The sequence below is a fragment of the Mchenga conophoros genome, linkage group LG3 (assembly GCF_057382185.1).
Source record: "Mchenga conophoros isolate Kocher_MC1m ecotype Shallow Benthic linkage group LG3, M_conophoros_male_GT1.1, whole genome shotgun sequence".
NCBI lineage: Eukaryota > Metazoa > Chordata > Actinopteri > Cichliformes > Cichlidae > Mchenga > Mchenga conophoros.
In genome coordinates this window covers 17,102,025-17,123,829 of record NC_140528.1, presented here as the reverse complement: position 1 = coordinate 17,123,829, position 21,805 = coordinate 17,102,025, and the positions used below count along the sequence as shown (strand labels likewise).

At 42.3% G+C, this 21,805-nt stretch overlaps 1 protein-coding gene across 5 annotated transcripts in view; it reads right to left on the bottom strand.

Moving 5' to 3' along the window:
• Positions 1 to 6,449: 6,449 nt before the first annotated feature.
• acox3 (acyl-CoA oxidase 3, pristanoyl) overlaps positions 6,450 to 21,805 on the bottom strand; it is a 28,833-nt gene continuing 13,477 nt past the window's right edge. For all 5 annotated transcript variants that reach the window (XM_085254871.1, XM_085254862.1, XM_085254845.1 and 2 more), the window contains 11 exons: positions 19,852 to 19,948; positions 17,210 to 17,392; positions 14,579 to 14,698; positions 14,379 to 14,499; positions 11,773 to 11,895; positions 11,550 to 11,663; positions 10,759 to 10,874; positions 8,147 to 8,321; positions 8,000 to 8,067; positions 7,266 to 7,352; positions 6,450 to 7,072 (listed from right to left, as the gene is read on the bottom strand). In XM_085254871.1, the coding sequence (XP_085110997.1) occupies positions 6,953 to 7,072; positions 7,266 to 7,352; positions 8,000 to 8,067; positions 8,147 to 8,321; positions 10,759 to 10,874; positions 11,550 to 11,663; positions 11,773 to 11,895; positions 14,379 to 14,499; positions 14,579 to 14,698; positions 17,210 to 17,392; positions 19,852 to 19,948 (1,324 nt within the window). In that variant the 3' untranslated portion in view covers positions 6,450 to 6,952. The remainder of the gene's footprint in view (positions 7,073 to 7,265; positions 7,353 to 7,999; positions 8,068 to 8,146; positions 8,322 to 10,758; positions 10,875 to 11,549; positions 11,664 to 11,772; positions 11,896 to 14,378; positions 14,500 to 14,578; positions 14,699 to 17,209; positions 17,393 to 19,851; positions 19,949 to 21,805) is intronic.

The window sequence follows — 21,805 nt, the reverse complement described above, 5'->3', positions numbered from 1 at the left end:
CCTCGTATTAAACCTGTGTGGGAAATGGCTCTTCTGCAGGTCTTGAAAACCTAAAGCAGAGGGTATTTTGGCAAGGCCCATGGGCAAAAAGCTGAACGAATCAATCCACCGCTGGTCATAGTCCCTGTCATGCATTAAAATCACACGGCTGCCGCTCATTATGACACTAGGTGTTATGCTCTGTCTGACAAAGTACTCGAGGAGTATGTAGTTATCAAAGCCAGATGCATTATGTGCTATGAAAGTGTACCCACGAAACCTTGGGCGTCTGTAATGCTGCACAAACGCCTCCACACACTTTAATGTATTAAATCTGAACTTATTGCCCTTCAGATCAGACGCACACACAAAGTTAGCCTCGTGTTTACCGTTGTGGTACCGCGTCTCAAAATCATATAAAATGTATTTATCGTTAGGCTTCTGTTTTTCAACAGGCTGTATGAAACACTGATGGTCGGAGTCTCCTGCTAATTTAGGTTCGCGGCAGTGCTCGCATCCAGGCTGCGCACATTTGTGTGGCAATTTCTGGGATTCTCTATATGTGGTGCCACAGTGCATGCAATGTTTCATATGATCACAGGGGATCATCAGAGAATCTCATCATAAGGTATGTGCACCAGTCTTAAGCGAGACCCACCACTACTGTTCTGAGCTACCGTGACAATAAACTCTAATTCATCATCACCGATAGATTCATCATTACTCTGCATAACTTGTGCAATTTGATCGAGAAACAGCTCCGGATCATACCGATCATCAGCGTTTAAAACAGCCTGAACATCTGAAGCCAGCGAGGGGCCACGCAGGACCACGTTTAGAACACTGCCCTGTTGGGATCCCGCCACAGCTCTGTCTATCACATTGGCTAAGCACTCGCGCACTCGCGCAGGCACTTGTTCTGGATGATCGAGACCTCTAAAATCAAGGCGTTCACGCAATTCGCGAGCATTAAAATTAGATATCTCTCTAATGTGTGACTGAGAGCGACTGCCGGACCCAGACTGCACAACGGGCTCAATTACAGTAGTATCTGTTTGTGAGAAATTTACAATGATTGAGGGTGTGTGTGGTGTTGCAGCATCACCAGCGGAGCCCGGACACGCATGTGTGGTTGAAATAATAGTAGAAGCGGTAACGGGCTCAATAACAACTGCAGTAGCTGCAGCAGAGGTGACCCGGCTAGATTGTGCATCAGACGCAAAATCACCAGCAGCACAAGCTATATGGTTAGCATCAGTAACAGCAACGGCCCGAGCAACACCTGCTGTACTATCACTATTATTAGCAACAATAGCCCCATCAGCAATAGCAGACGTAGGAACAGTCTGACGAGGATGTGTATCAGATGAGGCTGATGCAGGCACCCTATTAAGTCTAGCTATAATATCGTCTAATTTGTTATCTGTTTCTTCAGCCCACTGCATAAAAGTCTCTAAGTCAAAACATCTAACAGGAGTGGAGGTTCCGTTATTATGTTTAAATAATTTATTTGGAGGGTCCATGGTCTGGATTTTAAAAGTCAGGGACTTGAAATTTTGCTGCAGATGTTGTCTAATGTACTACACACTTTGTTTATGAATTTGGTAAACTGTTGCCTTTGTACCTGTGCTTCTTGGTGGTATTGATTGAGTCTAGCTTCAATCAAACATAATTTATCAGCTATTGAAGCTATATGAGTCTGTTCAGCAGGCTGAGCGTCTGGAAGCTTCATGTAAGCATCATACGCCGCTGATATTTGAGAGTCTGTTATGCCGCCTTCTTCGAAATCTATGTGTGAATCAACGCTCTTTCTGACACATTCTGGGGTGGTGGGTATATGAACTAGATCAAAATCTGATATACTGTACTCAAAAACATCAGAGAAATCACGAGGTAGCCACTCACTCGGGGGTGTAGGTTCGCTGATGAAGATCGGTTCTGACTCTCCACTGTTGCACAAAGCTCCAGGTTTTTGTTGTTCTGGGAGGTCGATACTGCTTAAACATTCCAAAAACGTCTGGAATCGTACGGTGTCCTGATCATTATGAGGAGGGGTGCTGTTCTGCAGTCTGTGAAGATAGATAGACATGTGTTAAAACATTTTATACATGTACCCATTTCAAACTGAATAAGCGTGTCTCCCTCTCTATCTCTTTTTATCTAATTTATATATGCCTATGCTTACCTTGTAGTGTGCGTTATTCGGGATGGTCCTGCTCCTCCACACACACGGTTCTCTGGCGTGTGTAAAACGGTCAGTTTAGAACATTTGTAATTGTTTAAACCCCTTTTAAATTTTTTTTTCTTTTTAAAAAATAATACACAACTATACATCCCGTTGTATACACACCTGATGTAAGGTTGGGCTCTGTGGTCGCGGTGTCTGAATGTTTTCCTGCTCAGTTTGTTAACCCTGGAACAAACAAAAACGTTATTACATAATTTAAAACAATCGCTAGTTTAAAACATACATACGTTTTAAAATCCAGTAATGCTGTACACACCTTGTGCCTGTTAGAGGACTAGTTCCAGCTGTAAAAGCGCCCGTTTCTAAAGAAAAGGGTCCTGGGCCGTTCTCCCGAACTCCAAAAAATTAAGCTTTTGTTTTAGGAAAAAAAATAGTTTGAATATCCTATAATATGTTAACATAACACTTTTTAAAAATACAATAATAGGTTTTGTTTTACTTACCGTTTACATGTCCATGTTATAAAGAACGATGTTAGTGTTGATGATCGCAAAGAAAATGGTGTGCTCTGCAGCGAATCTTGAGGCGTAAATGGCTCAGGGTTTCGGGGTCTGAGCCTGTTTTTTATATAGGGTGGGTGTTTCCAAAAAGAAAGGTATGTCTCCAATCAATTTAAATGAGACCCTTCAGGGCTTTTGTCTTCTCAAGGAATTACAAAGGAGCCGATACTTCAGACAATAGGCGGGGTCGCCACCCGATTGGTAGCTACACCTGCCCCATTTACCTTGTCGAGGAATTACAAAAAGAGCCAATACCGGCCACTTTAAACAATAGGCTGGGCCCTTGTTCGCATGGTACACTCAACTAGTGATACCCAGCGGTGTGCTTTTGCAATCCTGAACAAATTCAAACAATTAGCCAGCTGTTGAAAAGTTGGAGCGGGTCTGGGCGACTGGTTTTAGAAGTATCACTGTAGCGTTTATTTTCTAAAGGGCTGAATGTTATTTGCGACTATCTGTTGTGTTAAAAACTACTCTGAAACCATGAAACCCCTTGCAGAAGAAATGGCCCGTTTGATCCGTTTTTAAAGAAATAAAATGCTTGCATCGGTGCAAGGTGTGACACCGGAATCACAAAATGAGTGTATTTAAAAGACGATTAGTTTGAAAAGAGCGATACTGGCTGCTTATAGCATTTATTTTCTAAAGGACTGAATGCTATTTGTGACATTTACTGTGTTAAAAACTAGCTGGCTGGCTTTGTCTCACTCTTAGTTCAACATTCCGAAATCCCGATTTTTAAATAAAATGATCGCATCAACCCTGGAAAGAAAAACTAGTTAAATTAAAACTAGGGGTTTGATTAAATGAAACGCTTGTGAACATGCTGACATTACCCATTCAGAAGAAATTCCCATTTGTGCCATTTATAAAATAAAATGCATGCCTCACTGCAAGCTGAGACATTGTCAGATTTAGAAAATTAGTGTGATTAAAACACTATTACCAACACTTTTGACTAGAGCACCCCCTCTTTGTTAAGGCGCACTGTGAACCAAAACAGCTTCCACTCCGCCAAGAATGAAACAAGAAACAAAGAATTGCTTTTAAGAACACATAACTGAATGTTGCGATACACCTAAGTGATAAAAATAGTTTAATTAAAAACCCTATGGTTTGATTAAATTAAATCCCCGTTAAAAACCTATAAACTCATATAACCCCTCTGATCCCCTGTGGTATTTCCACACGAACAACCATACCCCCACCACACCTGAACGCGCATGAGCACACGCACGAAACCGGTCAAACCGGTTGTCAAACCGGTTTGGTTGGCCGCCATCTTGGACTAGTGCCATGTAACTTATCCAAGAATTTTAGAAACTGCACCTTTGGTATGAATTTTAAAATCCTATGTCAACTCGTTCTGGGGTTATGACATTCAAGATAAAACAAACCGATGGTTGAGTTCGGCAGGTTGGAGACTTCTGTGAACAGTGTTAAAGAGATGCTTCAACAGGTTTCTAAAGAAAAAATGAACAAAGATCAAACAACCTTGCTTGAAAGTTTCAAGGATGCTTCTTTTCAGGACTTTGCAGACTGCACTTGGACGAGATGGCCGATCATTACTGAGAATAGCATTAATGAAGCGGAATAAAGAAATGAAAAGGTGACTCTCACATATGCTGCTATGATCAAAGCATGGTTTTAAAATGGCTACAGTGTAGTCTCATTGTGTATCATCTGGTGGTTTAAAGGCAGAGTCGGAGAAAGCGACACTGTTAGCCAGATCAGGAGCCTTAAAATAAAAGCAAATTTTACAGGAAAAAGAAGCTAAAGTAAAAAAGGAAAGAAAAGAACTGGAGATAAAAACGGCTGTAACAGTTTCTAATGCTTAATTTTAGCTTTAACTACTATTAAAGCAGTTGTTATAGCTGGTGGCTAGTAGAAGCTACTAGTGAAAGGGGTTCGTGTCTCAGAGCATCTATTTGTGATGGAAGGATCAAGAACCTAAGAATCCCTTACTTACCAGCAGCCAAGGACAAAGCAACGACATTTAACGCCCAAAGATTAACTGCCACAGCTACTCAGCAACAAACAAATCAAATTTGAACCATTAGAGAAAAAAAATTACTCAATCTACAGCTACTTTTAGTATCCATCCATCTTCATCCGCTTTATCCGGGGCCGGGTCGCGTGGGCAGCAGCCTAAGCAAAGAGGCCCAGACCTCCCTCTCCCCAGCCACCTCCTCCAGCTTATCCGGGGGAACACCAAGGCGTTCCCAGGCCAGCCGAGAGATATAATCTCTCCAGCGTGTCCTGGGTCTGCCCCGGGGCCTCCTCCCGGTGGGACATGCCTGAAACACCTCACCCAGGAGGCGCCCAGGGGGCATCCTTGTCAGATGCCCGAACCACCTCAGCTGGCTCCTTTCAGCACCATTGATGTTAAGTTACTCTTTTTCTCCAGTTGATCTTTCTGAGTTAACTTCAATAATTACTTCCTCCAAACCATCAACGTGTCTTTTAGACCCCATTCCTACAAAACTGCTCAAAGAAGTCCTGCCATTAATTAATTCTTCGATCTTAAATATGATCAACCTATCTCTAATAATCGGCTATGTACCACAGGCCTTCAAGCTGGCTGTAGTTAAACCTTTACTCAAAAAGCCATCTCTAGACCCAGCAGTCTTAGCTAATTATAGGCCAATCTCCAACCTTCCTTTCATATCAAAAATCCTTGAAAGAGTAGTTGTCAAACAGCTAACAGATCATCTGCAGAGGAATGGTTTATTTGAAGAGTCAGGTTTCAGAGCTCAGCACAGCACAGAAACAGCATTTTTCTTTTTTAACACAGTGCTATGAAAGTATTTGCTCTTCTTTATATATTTATATAAATGTATATATATTTATACTATATTTTGCATATTTGTCACACTTAAGATGTTCCAGATCAAATACATTTTAATATTAGACAGTAAAGATCCAAGAAAATGCAGCTGTTAATTAATTGTATTTATTAAGGGGAAAAAGCTGAACTAAGCCTGTGAAAAAAAATAATAATAATTGCCCCCTAAACCAGGTAACTGTTTGTGCAGTAAGAATGCCAGTCAATGGCTGTGAGTCTTTCACCTTACTGTGGAGGAACTTTTGTGTGTACTTTATTGTGCCCCGTGGGGAAATTGCTCTCTGCATTTAACCCATTCACTCAGTGAAGCAGTGGGCAGCCATTGGGCGCCCGGGGAGCAGTGTGTAGGGACGGTACCTTGCTCAGGGGTACCTCAGGGTAGCTGTTAAGGGGAATCGAACCCCCGACCTTCCGATCATGGGGCAACCACTCTACCTACTGAGCTATCCCTGCCCTGCCTTGTATACTTGGGTCTAGTCTTCTTTGCAATGAGACAAAATAAAATGAAGAAATCAGCCACCCTGGAGTGTTTTCCAGCTCAAAGCCTCAGATTTAAGTCCAGACTTTGGCCAAAATCGTTTTTTTCGGTCGTTTAGAGGTGGATAGTGGAGGAAACTGTGCTGAGGTGGACGGATCATAGTCCTGTTGAATAGCCAGAGTGCGTCTGAGCCTCAGAGCATGAACTGATGGCCCAACATTCTTCTCTTTGTTAGAGAGCAAAACTCATGTTCTTGCTGCATGAAGTGACAAAACCAATCAGGCTTCAGGGTTTGTTTGTTTTTTTCTTAATTAAATTGTCATTTAAAAACTGTATTTAAAAAAAAATAAAAGCTTCTTATTGGGTAAAATTTATATGAGCAAAGGGTGAAAAGGGATGTTTTCGTACAGAAGATACGCCACATTTTATTTGATGATATACACACATGTATATACTGTGTAATGCATCTTTCTATATCTAGTTATAGTGATACACAAGTCTATGTGTAGATCTACAAATGTGATGAAAAAAACAGCATATCGACATTTCTGGTGTGAAGTTAGAAAAACTGGACGCAGAGACGGTTAAACTATAAAAATACACCAGCTATCAACCAACAATGATGTTACCAGAAATGCTCGAGGTCTTAGGGCTGCAACTAATTTGAATTATTGTTGAGTAGCACACAGTTTTCTTAACGTTTAAGCACTCGTGTGCAACTAAATGATAATGAAAATGTCGGTGTATGGAGCAGAGGATTCATGAAAGCTTGTTGAAATCTTGAGTTTGTAAAGTTTTTAATGGACTTGTTCAACATTTCCTAACATTGTTGGAATTTGAGCCCAAGCAAATTCAGGCACTGCACAGACACGCAGAGATCCTTTGCAGAGCACGACTGGGTTTTAGAGTTTAGGCCTCAGAGATCCAAGCACAGGTTTGTCTGAGCAGAACTCCTTCCACCAGGATGGACGTTCCAGCACTTTGCTGCCCTGCATTACTGTGGACCACAGGTGGTTGTAAATCTGCAGGAAGAGGACAAAGGAAAAGTGTTTCTTCACGTATTTAACACGGATTCTCACGCTTATTATCTGAGATTACTTGTGTTGCGATGTAGCCAAATGTAAATAAAAGGGAAATGTTTCAATGTCCTTGAAATTTGACGGACAGCAACGTTTTTACGATACAGCTGGATTTTCTGTGTTTGTATGTGTTTACCTGTCCATCAGCGCAGCCAATAGGTGAGTTGAGGATGAAATCGGTGGGTGCCAGGACATCCACTAAGGCTACTGCATCATCCTTTAGCTGTGAGAGAGACAGAGCAGATTTTACAGTCAGGCCAAGCCATCATTTCTTCAATGTCCTTCTGTTCCATGAAGACATTCCCAAAGTACAGGAAAGCACAAGTAAGGCACTGTTAGACCATACGAGTCAGTGCATAACTACATGGTCCAAACGATGGATGGAGTCGCTTTGAGGTCACCGACAGATTCTGAAGCTTTGAGATTTTTTGCTGTCTTTGTGTTTAGAAATCAAATGTTGTGAATCACAAATCTGACTGAGACCCAGGATACGGCCTTCTCCGGTGGACACGTTAATCAAAATGTGGACACGCCCTGAAGCATACCAGAGTTTTGACTTTCATGGTACCAAAATAGTCAAATGTCAAGTTTAAGATGAATGTGTAAGATTATCTGCTTTACTCTGTCAAAGGAGCCACTCATGTGTTTTTATTCCTCATCTCTTAACTCATAAATACAAACAGCTGAATAAAGAACAAAAACACGACAGTACGAAATGCACACGTGTGCTTATTACAGCAACCGCATTTGTAATTGCTTTGATAATAAGTGGAGCTGTGCCCTATACATAGGAATGTATATGCATTTCTGTATACTTGAGCAAATTCCTGTATATCTGCCATAAACAGATCCGGCCTCTTTCTCGTGTACCTGGGAGCAGAGAGTGAGGATTGCCATCTGGACCAGCTCAGCAGGCTTACGTCCACTCCAGTAATTACCTAGAAACAACAACACTGTGTTACCACATCACTACGATGAAGATTTCTCCGTGTATACAGCATCGAGCCCACTACATACCCTGGTACAGTGTCGCCATGTGGCTGCTGAGGCTCCACAGCCCATACAAGGCACAAAGTTTCCTTAATACTGGTCTGAGACCAGCTGATGTGTCCTGATTAGTGGTCAGCTCATGAAATCTCTGCAGGCAGGTGTGCTCAATGTAGGCCAAGGCCAGTGACCTGCAGTAGTAAACCTGTACACATACATACATTTAAGTACACTGAAGACATAAAAACACAGACACAGCTGATTTGTAATCTAACCACGTGCACGTGTTCTGGACGTATCAATCCGCAGGCCCACAAAACTCCTCTACAGGAAGCTGATTCTGGCTTTTTAAAAAGTCTAAACCTCTGATCCTCCGAGTCTCACCAGTAGATAAAGCAGAGTTTAACTGGAGCCAGTGTGGGTAAGGGGCCTTACATGCCTGCTCACCCTGGTATGAAGAAACCTGACCAGCCTAAATCAGATGCTACCAGTCCCATCTGTTAGCGGTTGCTGCCCACTTGTTATTTCTGGGATGATTTTAGTAGCCTGGACAGCAAGGAAGGATTATTTTTTACCTGCATTTGTCCCACTAAAGAATAATATTCAGACTTCTACGTTTCACCAAAGATGAAAAAGTGAATGTTCACTATTTGAAGCAACTTAGCACTAACAAAATAACAATCAAATCACCTGAACTAAACTTATTATACTATACTGACCAATCTGCTCTGAGCTCATGCTGACTCTGTTATGTTTGGTAACAAGAGGTTGGAGAAAGGATGAGCACAGAACGATCCTGTTATTCCAGGCCGAGCTCCTGGACGTATGATGCAAATCGAAATCCTTCTGATTTAAGCTTTTAGCACAGAACAAATGAGCAGACAAAAAGCCACAAATTAGAAAATCACTTCACAGGTCGGACTGCAGCTCCACCTCCACTGCTGCCATGTTCAGCTGTGACCGTCTGAGATCTTCTGAACTGCTCATCTGACAGAAGATAAAAGGGAAGAAGCTCAAATCTATTTTACACCCCACTTTGGTACCTGCTCTCCCTTTCTCCCCCCTCTCTCCTACTGAGCGTCACATCTTTGCATGTTGACCATCCAACCATGTAACCATCAGTGTCCACCCACTTTTATTCTACTTCTCTCTGACTCTGAGTTTAAACTTTAAAATCACTTCATTACAGTTTCTTTGCTTTTCCCAAGTTCACATCACACTGAAACATTCAGTCACATTTGGCTTCATGTTTCACTCAGTTTATTCTAATTAGATCTGTGTAATTTCACATGAACATTTCTGTAACATGAACATCAACTCAAATACAGAGTAAGACTTTCTTTTACTTTTAAAACTCTGTTAGGTTAGTTATTTAGTATTTATTTGTTTATTTCAGGCACGTTCTTGTTGGCTAAAATAAACTTCTCTGAAAGTCAGACACAGGGTACTCAGCTCTGTTATTAGAATCACTGGTATTGTAATTTCTGATTCATTGTACTGGTAAACGTAGACATATTTATTTGTATTTATTTATGTATTTAATATGTGACACACACAGAACTCAAGCATTAGAACAGATATTTCAAACTACATTTCTTATTTATATACTGATCAAACTTATATTTTGATTTATATTTGACTAAGAACAAAAACGCTTTATCATTAGGAAATATGCTAGCCCTGCGATGGACTGGCAACCTGTCTGGGGTGTACCCCGCCTCTCTCCCTGTGGCAGCTTGGATAGGCTCCACCCCCCCACCACCCTGATGAGGATAATTGGAGGAGACGGATGGATATTAGGACAGAGAAAAGCTCTGTTGTCTTTATTAGGACTCAGTCTCCTTCTACCCCAGGTCACATGACAGAAGCAACAGCTAGTGGAGGAAACTGTGCTGACTGCAGACAGAAGTATGTTCTTCTGCACAAAGTGGGTGGCATTTCATCAGGTTTCTGTTGACAGTGTATATATTGTGTTCTGTGCATGTGGACTGTCCAGAGAAACAAAGACATTCATTGTGGAAAGAGATGTTGACACTGTATTCCCCAAATGTCACATTTCAGATATTATCAAGTACACCGACTGCTTCACTACTGACTGATCCATGGATCGAGGAATCAGGGAAGCCGTTTGGTTTCTGTAACTTTTGGTGCAGTATATACAGTACTGCAGATACAGGCTAATGTCTGCATCATGGTGCTGCACAGCCTGCTATGAATATTTCTGACCTGATCTGTTTACTATGATTTACATCCTGAGTAGACGATATAAGGTTGGAGCGGACAGACAAATCTTAGAGTTAGAGGCAGAACATTTCATAGTGTTCATACTCTTTTCCCCAGACCATAAAAGCTTCCTGCTGACTAAGAAAAAAAGGCAATCAAGTTCCAAGGTCCATCACTGACAGCAGCACAGGCTGTGTCAGTAACAGGTCATCTCAAATACTGGGTTCATGCCAGTCTGGAGTAAGTTCATCTCAGATCGATGAATCCAAATCAAACGACCTTTAGCTCAGTCTGATTTGGATAAAAAGCATCAAGTTTCTGTCCAAACTTCGGCCAGTGAAGCTGCATGTGATGCTGAATGCCACCAGAATCAGATGTTTGGATGTATGTGTGTGTCTGCACACAGTCATTGGTCTTACTTGGCAGTTGTTACGGGCTTCAAAGTCATCGTTGCCCGACGCTCGCTCTTGTTCCAGCTTCTTCTGACTCTCCTCCAGCAGGAAACACACAAGCCACTTATAGGCTGCCAAAGGCACTGACAGACAAGGGGGAGGATGTTAGCTACACTGGAAAGGTTTCAGTAATATAGTCTGTAGTCAAGCTGAACCAGTCACAGCAGAAAGGCAGATACATTTACATGTTTATGGCCAACTATTATAAATCACAATCAGGCAGCTTACAGTGCAGAGAAGCAGACACATGCGGCTCTATCAGTTCCCCTTTTTATTTATGTTCCTTTTCCTTAAATGTTCCCCACCTCCCCTCCTTTGTAATCACATCGATGGTGTTGGGTTAGGACCAGCGTGCAGTGTGGGGTCCTCTCAGACCCACAGCAGAGGGCTGAGAACTGACCCCAGATCCTGAGGAGGGAGCCTGTTTCTTACTGGGTCAGCAGGGAAATTAACTTAACTGGTGTTTGTGGTAAAGTTCGTCATATTTGCTCAATTAAACTGTTTAACTTTAAACAAAACTTAAACAACAAATCACAGTCAGACTGCATTTGTTCATTTAATGTAAAGCTGAATATCAGGGCTAAGTGACTAAAGTTCACTACACTCTTGTTTGTGGAACATATTGAAAATTACACATTTACCTCATTTGCAAATCTCGCTCTGTTTTAAAAGGTTTAGTATATAAGAGGATCTGAAAGGAAGAAATTCCACCATCTCATGTAAAAGTTGATTTGAAGCTGTAGCAGAAAGTAACGTACCTGCAGAATCCACACAGTCGTCCACTGTGAGTGCAGTGAACCTGCTTTTGAGGATCTCCTGAGACTCCTCCAGAAAATCCACGGTGTGAAAGGGAGACTCAATCCGCACACCATCTGACCCCCATAACCAAACACCAAAGAGAGAAGCTTCAGTGACTGACCCAGCCCATCTATTGACCTTTACTGCAGGTATTTATAATCTGCTGGTGAACAGAGGACTGACCACGCTGTTTTGCATGGAGCCAGGAGAGCAAATAGCTGCTGGTCTGTTGCAGCAGTACGTTGTTGTCTCCTTCATATGTGCAGTTTGGGTCATTGTCATCACGCAGGTCACCCAACCGATTCACTGAATAAAAAAGGAAACACTGACGTATACACACAGTACTGTGCACAAGTGTTAGGCAGGTGTGAAAAATGCTGCAAACAAAGAAAGCTTTCAGAAGAAATGATGGTTTATTGGCCCCAAATGTATTCTGCAGCAGGACAACAAGCCCAAACACACAGCCGGTCATGGAGAGCTATCTTCAGCGTGAAGAAGAACAAGAAGTACTGGATGGTCCGGCCCCCACAGAGCCCTGATCTCAACATCGAGTGTGTCTGGGCTTACAGACAGAAGGATGTGAGGACGCCGACATCCACAGCAGACCTGTGCTTAGTTCTCTGAGATGTTTGGAACGACCTACCAGCAGAGCTCCTTTAAGAACTGTGTGTGGACATAGAAGAAGGCAAAGGATGGTCCCACCAAAGATTGATGTGATTTAGCTCTCTCTCGATACCTACTGCAACCATTACCGATCTACACCACAGCAGCAGTGATCAGTGAGATGCTTGGCTACAAGCTCAACAGTCAAACAGAGCAGTACCCTCCATAGAGAAGGAGACTAGAGGCTAAGCTCAAGGTAGCACAGAGGGAAGTTAGCAAACTATCGGAGCTGCAGAAAGGTGCAACAAAGAAAGTGCCTAACAAGTACAGCAAGCTGTCCATTCCCGAGGCCTTGGAAACTGCCAAGCAACGACTCACAGCCTTGACCAGCCAAGGAGGTTCACCAGAGAGAACAATGTTGCTACAAAAATGGTGAGAAAAAGCCAGTTAACAGTGGAAGAGAGACAGACCATCATGACACTTAAAAATATAGGTCTTTCCTACAGAAACATTTAAAAGAAAGTCAGTGAATCGATTCCTTCACCATCAAAGGCACTCAGGAACTGTGACAGGAAGAGGTCTGGCAGACACAGCTGAATCAGAGGACAAGTTTCTGAGAGTTAACAGCTTGTGTGATGGCGGCTCACAGATCAACAGCTTCAAGCGTAATAGCGGTCGTAGCGAGCAAGTCTCAGCTTCAGCTGTGAAGAGAAGACTTCGAGCTGCAGGTTTGACAGGACGAGCTGCAGAAAGAAAGCCAGACGTCAGACTAAGACTGAGGCTCGTCTGGGCCATGAAATGCTACCATTGGACTACTGAAGACTGGAAGAAGGTGTTATGGACTGATGGATCAACATTTGAAATCTTCGGTTCGTCACGCAGGATCTTTGTACGCCGTCGAGCAGGTGAAAGCTCCACAGTGTGTGGCATCAACTGTCAAACATGGAGGAGGAAGTGTGATGGTCTGGGGCCGTTTGCTGATCCAGGGTCAGTGACGTGTACAGAGAGAGAGGCTCCCTGAACCAAACTTTAACTTTACTGGCAACCAATGAAGAGAAGCTAAAACTGGAGCGATATGTGACCTTCTGTTTGTGCCAGTTAAAAGTGTTGCTGCAGCATTCTGCACAGTCTAAAGAAACAAGCAAAGAGACTTTTACAATAATCCAAACAGGACGAAATAAAGGCATGAAGAATCATCTCAAGATCCTTAGATCAGGGGTCTCAAACTCCAGGCCTCGAGGGCCGGTGTCCTGCAGGTTTTAGATCTCACCCTGGGTCAACACACCTGAATCAGATGATTAGTTCATTACCAGGCCTCTGGAGAACTTCAAGACATGGTGAGGAGGCCATTTACCGTTTAAATCAGCTGTGTTGGATCAAGGACAACTTAAACCTGCAGGACACCGGCCCTCGAGGCCTGGAGTTGGACACTCCTGCTTTAGATGATAAAAACGGCTCTGAACCAGCCGTTTGGAGTGATGCTCTGTTGAACTGTTGAATATGACACTGAGGTTCCTGAGGTTCGATTCAACAGAAGAGTCTAAGAAACTGATATGCTGTCCAATAATCAAATTATTAATATTTTCATTCATCCAAAGACAAACATTTAAACATAGGATAGTAGATTTTTCCAGAGGTGCCACTTTGTCTAAAATAGAGTTAGACTGACTGCTGAAGGATGAAACCTTTGAGTCCACATCACCAAGTTTAAATCAGCATCAAACATGGCAGAGAACCTTTCAGCAGCATCCTGGTTTATAATTCGTCTTGGAATAAAATGACAAAATAAAAAATATGCAGCTGTGGTCACTCAGATGCAAACCCTCCACACAAACAGCAATTATAGTTAAATCCAAGGAGAGAACAAGGACCAGTGTGTGTCCTTTATATGACTGGGACCAGAAACATGCTGCCTAAAGTGAAAAGATTCTGTATTTTTGGATGAGTGCCTCCCTTTTATGGCACTGGTTTGGTCAGGATGCACTGTGCGTTATCTTCTCTAATCTTTTTTGAGAGGGCTTTGCAGATTATTTTAAGATCAACATTAATATATTGGACAATAGCTGACATGCAGACTTGGATCAAACCAATGTTCTGATTAGTAGATGACCTGCCCGTCCTCCTGAGAGACAGCCAGCCCTAAGTGAGCATGTGCAGGAGTGATATTGAGACAGAGAGAGACTGACTGGCCAAGTATCCGTGTCCACCACAGGCCTCCCGGCACTCCTGGATGCCTCTTTGAGCAGTCCATGATCCCAGTGGTTTGCTGGAGCAACCAATTGCATGGATCTCTCTGCCCATCCCTGCCTGAGAAACACAGATATATTCAACTTTACTTCACAAAAACCGAGCACTTCAAATACACACATGCTGCATGCTTACTCACTGTGTCACTGTTGTCTTTCAACATCTGTCCAATCTGAAACTCAACAAAGTTCATTAAGATGGATTTGGTGAAGTTTTCAAGAGCATAGGCTGCCGCCAAGTACGGAATCAGACGCCATTGCTGGGAAAACACACAATAAGTAGATGGAATTTAATAACAACAGCCACACTCACTTACTTACTGTTGCTGTTCAATATTAAAAAACATGATTCCCACAATACACTGATGGACTCAGGAAACTAAGAAAACAAACCTTATTTACTCTGCACTACGTCAGCGTACAGATCATTACATAAATCGTTACTGTATCTGAATCCTTATGTGAGGATTTATCATTTCTGGATATTCAGTAGTTGAACTGCTTTTACATCTTCATTAACAGCAGTGTGACGGTGTGTCCCCGAGGAAAGATTCAAAGCTTCCAGTCCAGATTTTATAATTCATCCAACTTCAGTCGTTTGTTTTATTGTTACTTGGCATCCATTTCCATAATGCATAAGATATTTTAATGATTCAATTATACTTTAATTCCAATAATAAAAGCCTAAGCGCACACAATAGTGATGTAACTGCTACAAACAGTAACTTTAAATCTAAACAGAAACTCACCACAGCTCAGACCTAACACTGAAAATAAGAATGAATGAAACAGCTCTGACAGTGGTTAATGTTAATCTATGGATGGCTCCTAAGCAATGATTATTTTGTAAAACCGACCACGTTTTAGTCGCTTCAGAAAGGCAAGCTGGTCTGATGGGCTCTAACAGTAACTGTCAGCAGTCCTTCAATCACAGTGCTCACATGCATAAATGTGCACAGCTTCCTCATTCTGATAAAACCAGGGATGCAAAAATCAACCTAAGGTCCTGTTAAAGGTTTTCACACCACTGCTACGTTGGAGCAGTTGTGTGCATGTGCAACTTTAACATTTCAATCCGAGCTCCTCTTGGTCGGCACTAAATCAACATGAACCAACAGTTTCTCTGTTACTATCAATAACTCGCTGATCTTCGTTTCTTCCTCTGTGAAACGTTTGTGTGTCATCCTCGACAGTGCTCTATCTTTCAATTCACACATTAATAATGTTACTCGGTCTGATTACTTTCAATTGCGCAACATTAATCGTCTCCGTCCTTTTCTCCGCCCACATCGCTGCCATTCTTGTCCACAGCCTTGTTACTTCCTGGACTGATTATTGTAATTCACTTCTTTTTGGTCTTACTCAAAAATCCATCCACAAGCTCCAACGCGTCCAGAACTCTGCTGCCTGTATCATCACCAGGACCCCATCTATCCACCACATCACTCCTGTCCTGCAGCAGCTTCACTGGCTCCCGGTCAAATATGGCATCAATTTCAAAATACTCTTGCACACATTTAAGGCTATTCATCATCTCTCTCCTCCATATCTCTGATCTGGTTAAGATCACCGCCCCATCTCGTTGTCTCAGATCTACTTCTTCCCTTTCACTCTCCGTCCCCTCCCCCCGTCTTGCCACCATGAGGAGCAGGGCTTTCAGCTGCTCTGCTCCACGACCTCCTGATTTAAGAAACATCTCTTCCTTCTCTCTCTGTAAGTCCCAACTCAAAACCCACTTGTTCAAAATAACTTATCCTACATAACCTCTCCACTCTGCTCTTTTATTAGTTTATGTCTTATGCTTTTATGTTGCTTTTTATTCTACTGTGACCTTGAGTGTTCTGAAAGGTGCTTTCAAATAAAATGTATTATCATCATCATCATATCATTATCATTATTATATTATTATTATTATTATTAAACTAAACTGGGGATTATAGATTACATAGTATTAGTACACTCTGGTGTTATCTTTCACATTTTGTGCGGCTAGCTTAGTGCAGGCAGCACCAATGAATCAGCTGCTAATATACGAGGCACACTTGGAAACCCTAACAGTCCAGGTCAGTCCTGATCCTGAGAAGGGACCGGACCCATCCATCTGCTGGCCAATAACCTGCCTCAGTAACACACGGGGCCTCCTGTCCAGCATCAGAGGGGCAAACATGAGCAGGCAGCTCGCTTACTAACATGCTGTCTATCTGCTGATTCCAGGTCTTTCTGCAGCTCTCCACAAGTAGTCACTGACTCTTGGACAACTCATATTTCATTTCACCCCTCTGTCTGAAATCTTGCACCTGGTCGTGGACGGTTTATGTGCTCACTCGAGCCTTCAGCAGTTTGGAAATTCTCGTTGACATCAGTACGTTTCCCAACAATAAGGTTGCAAAGGTGTTGAGAAAGCTCCCTGGGGTTAAACATCGAGAGGTTTCCTGTGTGACACCTGCTTATGAATGAATCAGCTGGTATTAATGTTGATATCGTAGCAGTGCTGTCTTCTAATTACTGACAGGTGGCAGCTGTCAGGCTTCAGTGTCCTAACTTTCCATGCATTTGGCACCTCACTTCCTTCATGTGTTCAACACCTTTCCCCTGTTTCACATGTAGCTTAATTCATAGACATTTATGGTTTGATTTTTTTGAGTAAATTGAATATGTTGTTCCCAACACCTAGTGAAAATGTCAAAAACACCTTTACAAATATATTTAGTTAGAAAACTGGGTGAAACTTATTTTACCCACTAAACGTTACCTGTACCTGATATTATTACCTGTAACTGGTACTCTAAAACAGGGATTTCCTCTGTGTCTGTGGGTCCAAACTGTCTCCTGGCAGCTGAGAAGCGGATAGCCACTGTCAAAGCTAACTTCAGGTTGATAAGAGCCATCCTGGTGATATACACTCTGCCCCCTGATAAGGCACCAAGAGATGCCCCAAAACGCTTTTTAGGGTCCTGGAAGAGACAAAAGAGACACTGATGAGGACTGATTAAAAACACAGCAAAGATATTATTATTATTAGTCATTAATAAAATGTCCGTGTGGTCCTTCACAGGATTGCTGAATTGCGTTTCTGAATATGAAAACATAAAATGATTATTTAACTGCACTGCTAATGTTCTTACACAAAATCAAAACTTAAATGTGAATTCATTCATTTCTCGATCCCACAGTTCCAGCAACTACATGCCATTCAAATGCTGGGCAGGCACAGAGTACTGACAGAAATATACACACGTGCGTGAATATTTATGCCAGTAATATGTGCTGCTCTGTTCTAAACATTTCAGGTGATTATTAAGGTCAGTGAAACACTGCTGTAGGAGACGGCCTGAGGTTTTGAACTGAATCGACCTTTAAGCACCGTGTCACAGTCTGCTGATGGCAGAATTATTACAGCCTGATTGCAGAAATCAGGCAGGGTAGGATGTTGGCTTTGTTAGGGATCTGTTAAAGATCTTTGTGAAGGCGCCCATAAGCTGGTCAGCACATGCCTTGAGTACACATACCATCAGAGGCGGCAGCCTTCACTGGGTTCACTGCACTGGGCACTTGGTCTAATGTGTTTTTCCTCTGTTGGCACATTCTACGTACTGTGTGTCCATCTTTAACCATGCTTTGTTAAAATCACCAGCACTGATGAAAGCCCCGTCCACATGTATCTGCATGTATTTGGTGATGATACTGTGCACCTGGCATTAGCCATGCTAACGTAACCCAACCACTGCAGGAGCCTTCTTATACCCTGCACCCTGCACTGCGTGGTGTTGGATGAGGGTGCACAGCAGAGACGAGTCGGACACAAGTGTTCGATTTGTGGCTGGACTGCACAGTTTATTCAGACCAGGGTCGGGCGATATGTAAAAATTTTCCAACCAACAGTCAATCCAACAATCGCCCATGGGCGATATATTCTTTTTGATGGGCGGGGCAATGTAATTATGCGCAGACGGATTTGCACATTTACAACACGGACGAAGTCCAAACATGGACGAACTAGTTTCCAAAAACAAAAAAACCTCGCTGTCAGCGTTAACGCGGCTTAAACGCAGTCATCACGATTAAACATGTTAACACGTTCGGCCCATCTGGAGCGCAGAACGAACAAACTTTGGACAAACTGCTTGAAATGCGTTGACAGAGACATTTCAGGGATTTAGACTCAGTCTGCACTGAGTACGTAATATCGGATCGGTCCATCTCTACTATATACCACGATGGCGGCACACACAGTTGGAGCAGCTTACGGCTCTCCGTCTCAGTTCTGCTTTCAAAATTTGCTGCACCCGCCAGAGCCTCTGATAAGTGGCCTGACAATAGGTTGGAGATGGTTCCAGGGGCTTCATGACGTAAGAAGTTAGTAGGTCTGTAATCCTGGGGGTCTTCAGTACAGGATTGAAGCATGATGTTTTCCACAGCACTGGGACCCTCAGATTCAGACTCAGATTCAGTTTATGAAAGACTCCACAAAGCTGGGGGGGCACAGGGCTTGTGGACATCGGGACTTACCTTGTCTGGTCCAGCAGACATGCCACTCCACACCTCTCTCATGCTGCTGGACTTTCCACTCCACCTTTCTTCTGTAATTGTTCTTAGCCTCTCTTATCTTGCCCTTAAGAACACCTGAACCATTCTCACCTCCTCTTGTTATTTGGGTAACAATGGACCGTCCAAGCTGGGACAATGGACTAGGTGCAAAAGGTTGTGTTGATACACTCAGTAAGCTCATTGATGTCCTCACCATGATTTTCACAGAGTGTCGCCCAGCCTATCACCTCAAAACAGCCCTGTAGTTCTGCTAAGCCCTCCTTCATCCACCTCCTCATACTTCTAGTGGTCACAGGCTTGCCTTTCACACAATAGGCACAAAGCGGGGAGCGAGATGAATCAGGTGGGGGGCTGTGGGGTTAGGCGAGGGAGGAACATAAAGAGCCCCCAACATTCTCCAAAAGTTGATTCTGTTCATCTGGACGTAGCGTTTTGTGGGAGAAACGTTTCGTCACTCATCCAGGTGACTCCTTCAGTCTCAGCTGACTGCAGGATTCAATCTTATAAACAGGACATTTGCATAATGTCTGAAACCAACACACTGAAGGAACAACATTACATGTGGGGGGGGGGGGGGGGGGGAGACGGACTCCCAGCAGCTTTCAACCGCCGGTTGTCAGAAATGCCGCTTGCAGCCAGCTAAGTGACTGTATCTCTACATTTGCTGTTGATAAGTGTTTTTAACCGCTAATAATTTCAATAACTTATAAATAATTAGTTCTTTAAAGAAAGAGCATCTCTGAAATAAACCCATTGTTCTCTAGAATATGGTTAAAGGTTATATCTAAAAAAAGCTAAGGCACAGGAAATCAGGCTGTTGAGTTTGAAGTGCCTTCTTTGGCTGCCACTGGAAATCTGCACGGACCTTAAATGGTGTCACGTAGCGACCATCAGGAGTCAGATCTCCGGTTTTATTCAGCAGGTTCTCGCGTGGGATTCTCACATTGTGGAACATCACAAACCTGTTGTGAGAGAAAGACGTAAATGTTACAGAAAAGAATTGTTACACATCAAAGAGCGAGCCATTCAGTGGATCCTAATGTTTCTTTGTTTCTGGTGTGCAGGCAGGTCAGGCAGATATTTGTTGTTGTCATCATCATCATCATCTTTTTTTTTTCTAATTTTTAGTCTTATGGCACCAACACATTTAAAAGAACAAAAGTTGGGATGGAGGCAACAAAAGACTGTAAAATGAGGTGGTACATTTTCTCAGAAAGTAAAGATGGGCAGAGGTGGAACCATTTCTGAACACTGCTAAAATAAAATTGTGAATATCATCATCTACAGTACAAAGTGTTAACAAAAGATTCTGGAGCAGTTTTCTTTTGTTAACACTATATTAACAATCCAATATTGGATGACCATCATCTTTAGGCCCTCAGGTGGCACCGGATTATATTCTATTATTTACAATATAGCGCAGGGCACTGAATTGGGTGATTCCCACAAAGCTGTGGTTAGTAAGTCTAGGTCATATTCTCCAAAACCAAAGAGACCTCGAGGAATAAATGGGTTTTTTCAAAATTCTCATCACCAGTATGTGTCTGGATCAATTTTTTTATGTTTTTCGTTAATGTCATAAAAATCCTTATCATATAAAACAGATATAATTCTGCCATGCTATGTAAAATCTCTATATTTATGCCTAATATTATTATATATGGTATTTAACCAAAGAAAATATTTGAATTTATTGAAAATTACTGTGTCCACGCTAAATGTTTCTCATCACCTGCTCAATAAAAAGTACTGTGTCCCTTTAAACTGACCAGCAGTCCCACAATGCATCTCTTCAGAGATAAAATCCAAAATGGACATGTGGTCAGTTGTTCCCTCTTCTCTTACTTTGTGATGTTTTTGTAATGTTACTGAATCTTCTGTCGTTATCATTACCGATATGAGATTATTCTCAATACTTTTTTAAAGGACAACATGGAGCGTCTGATGGTCTTCTAATCCCGGGTGGGATACTGTGGATCCAATCCGAAGTAAAGTCTGGGTTCAGACTGAGGCCAATGTCTGTCAGTTCCTGATGACTTAAAGTAATTAGTGCGTTGCAGAAGGACACAGCATTTTGTAATTTTAAAGTCTTACTCTTTACTGGAAGCATTAAATTACTTTGGTCAGAAGCACATCGATGGTTTATTATCCCCTATGTGCTGATGCTTAGTTATATCTGTGGATAGGCTTTGTTGGTTATTACAAGGTCTGGGCAAACACAGAAACATGATTGGACTTTTGCCCTCAGAGATCTCTGATCTGTCCCTTCCTGGGAGGCGTTCTCACTTGATATTGGCTCTCTGCAGTATCACTTACTGTTCCTTTTACAACACATAGATAAGGTTCACAAAAATACCACTATGTAGCCAGTTTAATTAATAACTCATAACATCTTATTTTATAAGTCTAATCTTCATGTGTTTTATCTTGTTCGATCACCTGCTTTTTCACAGTATTCATTCACGTTGTCTGTAGGGATTCACCAGCTTAGCTCGTAGCCTACTCACTAGCAGCACCTCCACCTGTCCCTTCTGCACTTTCCTGCTCAGTGCTCCAAATGTTTAGTTATGCACAGCTACTTTCAATACCACTGATATTTAGACTCTTTTTGTCCAATTGATCATCGAATTAACTTCAACAATTACTTTCACTAAACCAAGGGTTCAGTTGAGGAGGTCATTCAGCCATTTAAATCAGCTGTGTTGGATCAAGGACATCTAAAACCAAAAAAGACCTGGATGACCTCTGCTTCTACATTCAGATAAAACTGAGAAATCGAGGAGGATGCGGATGATGTTGATGATTTATTTTTCACTTGC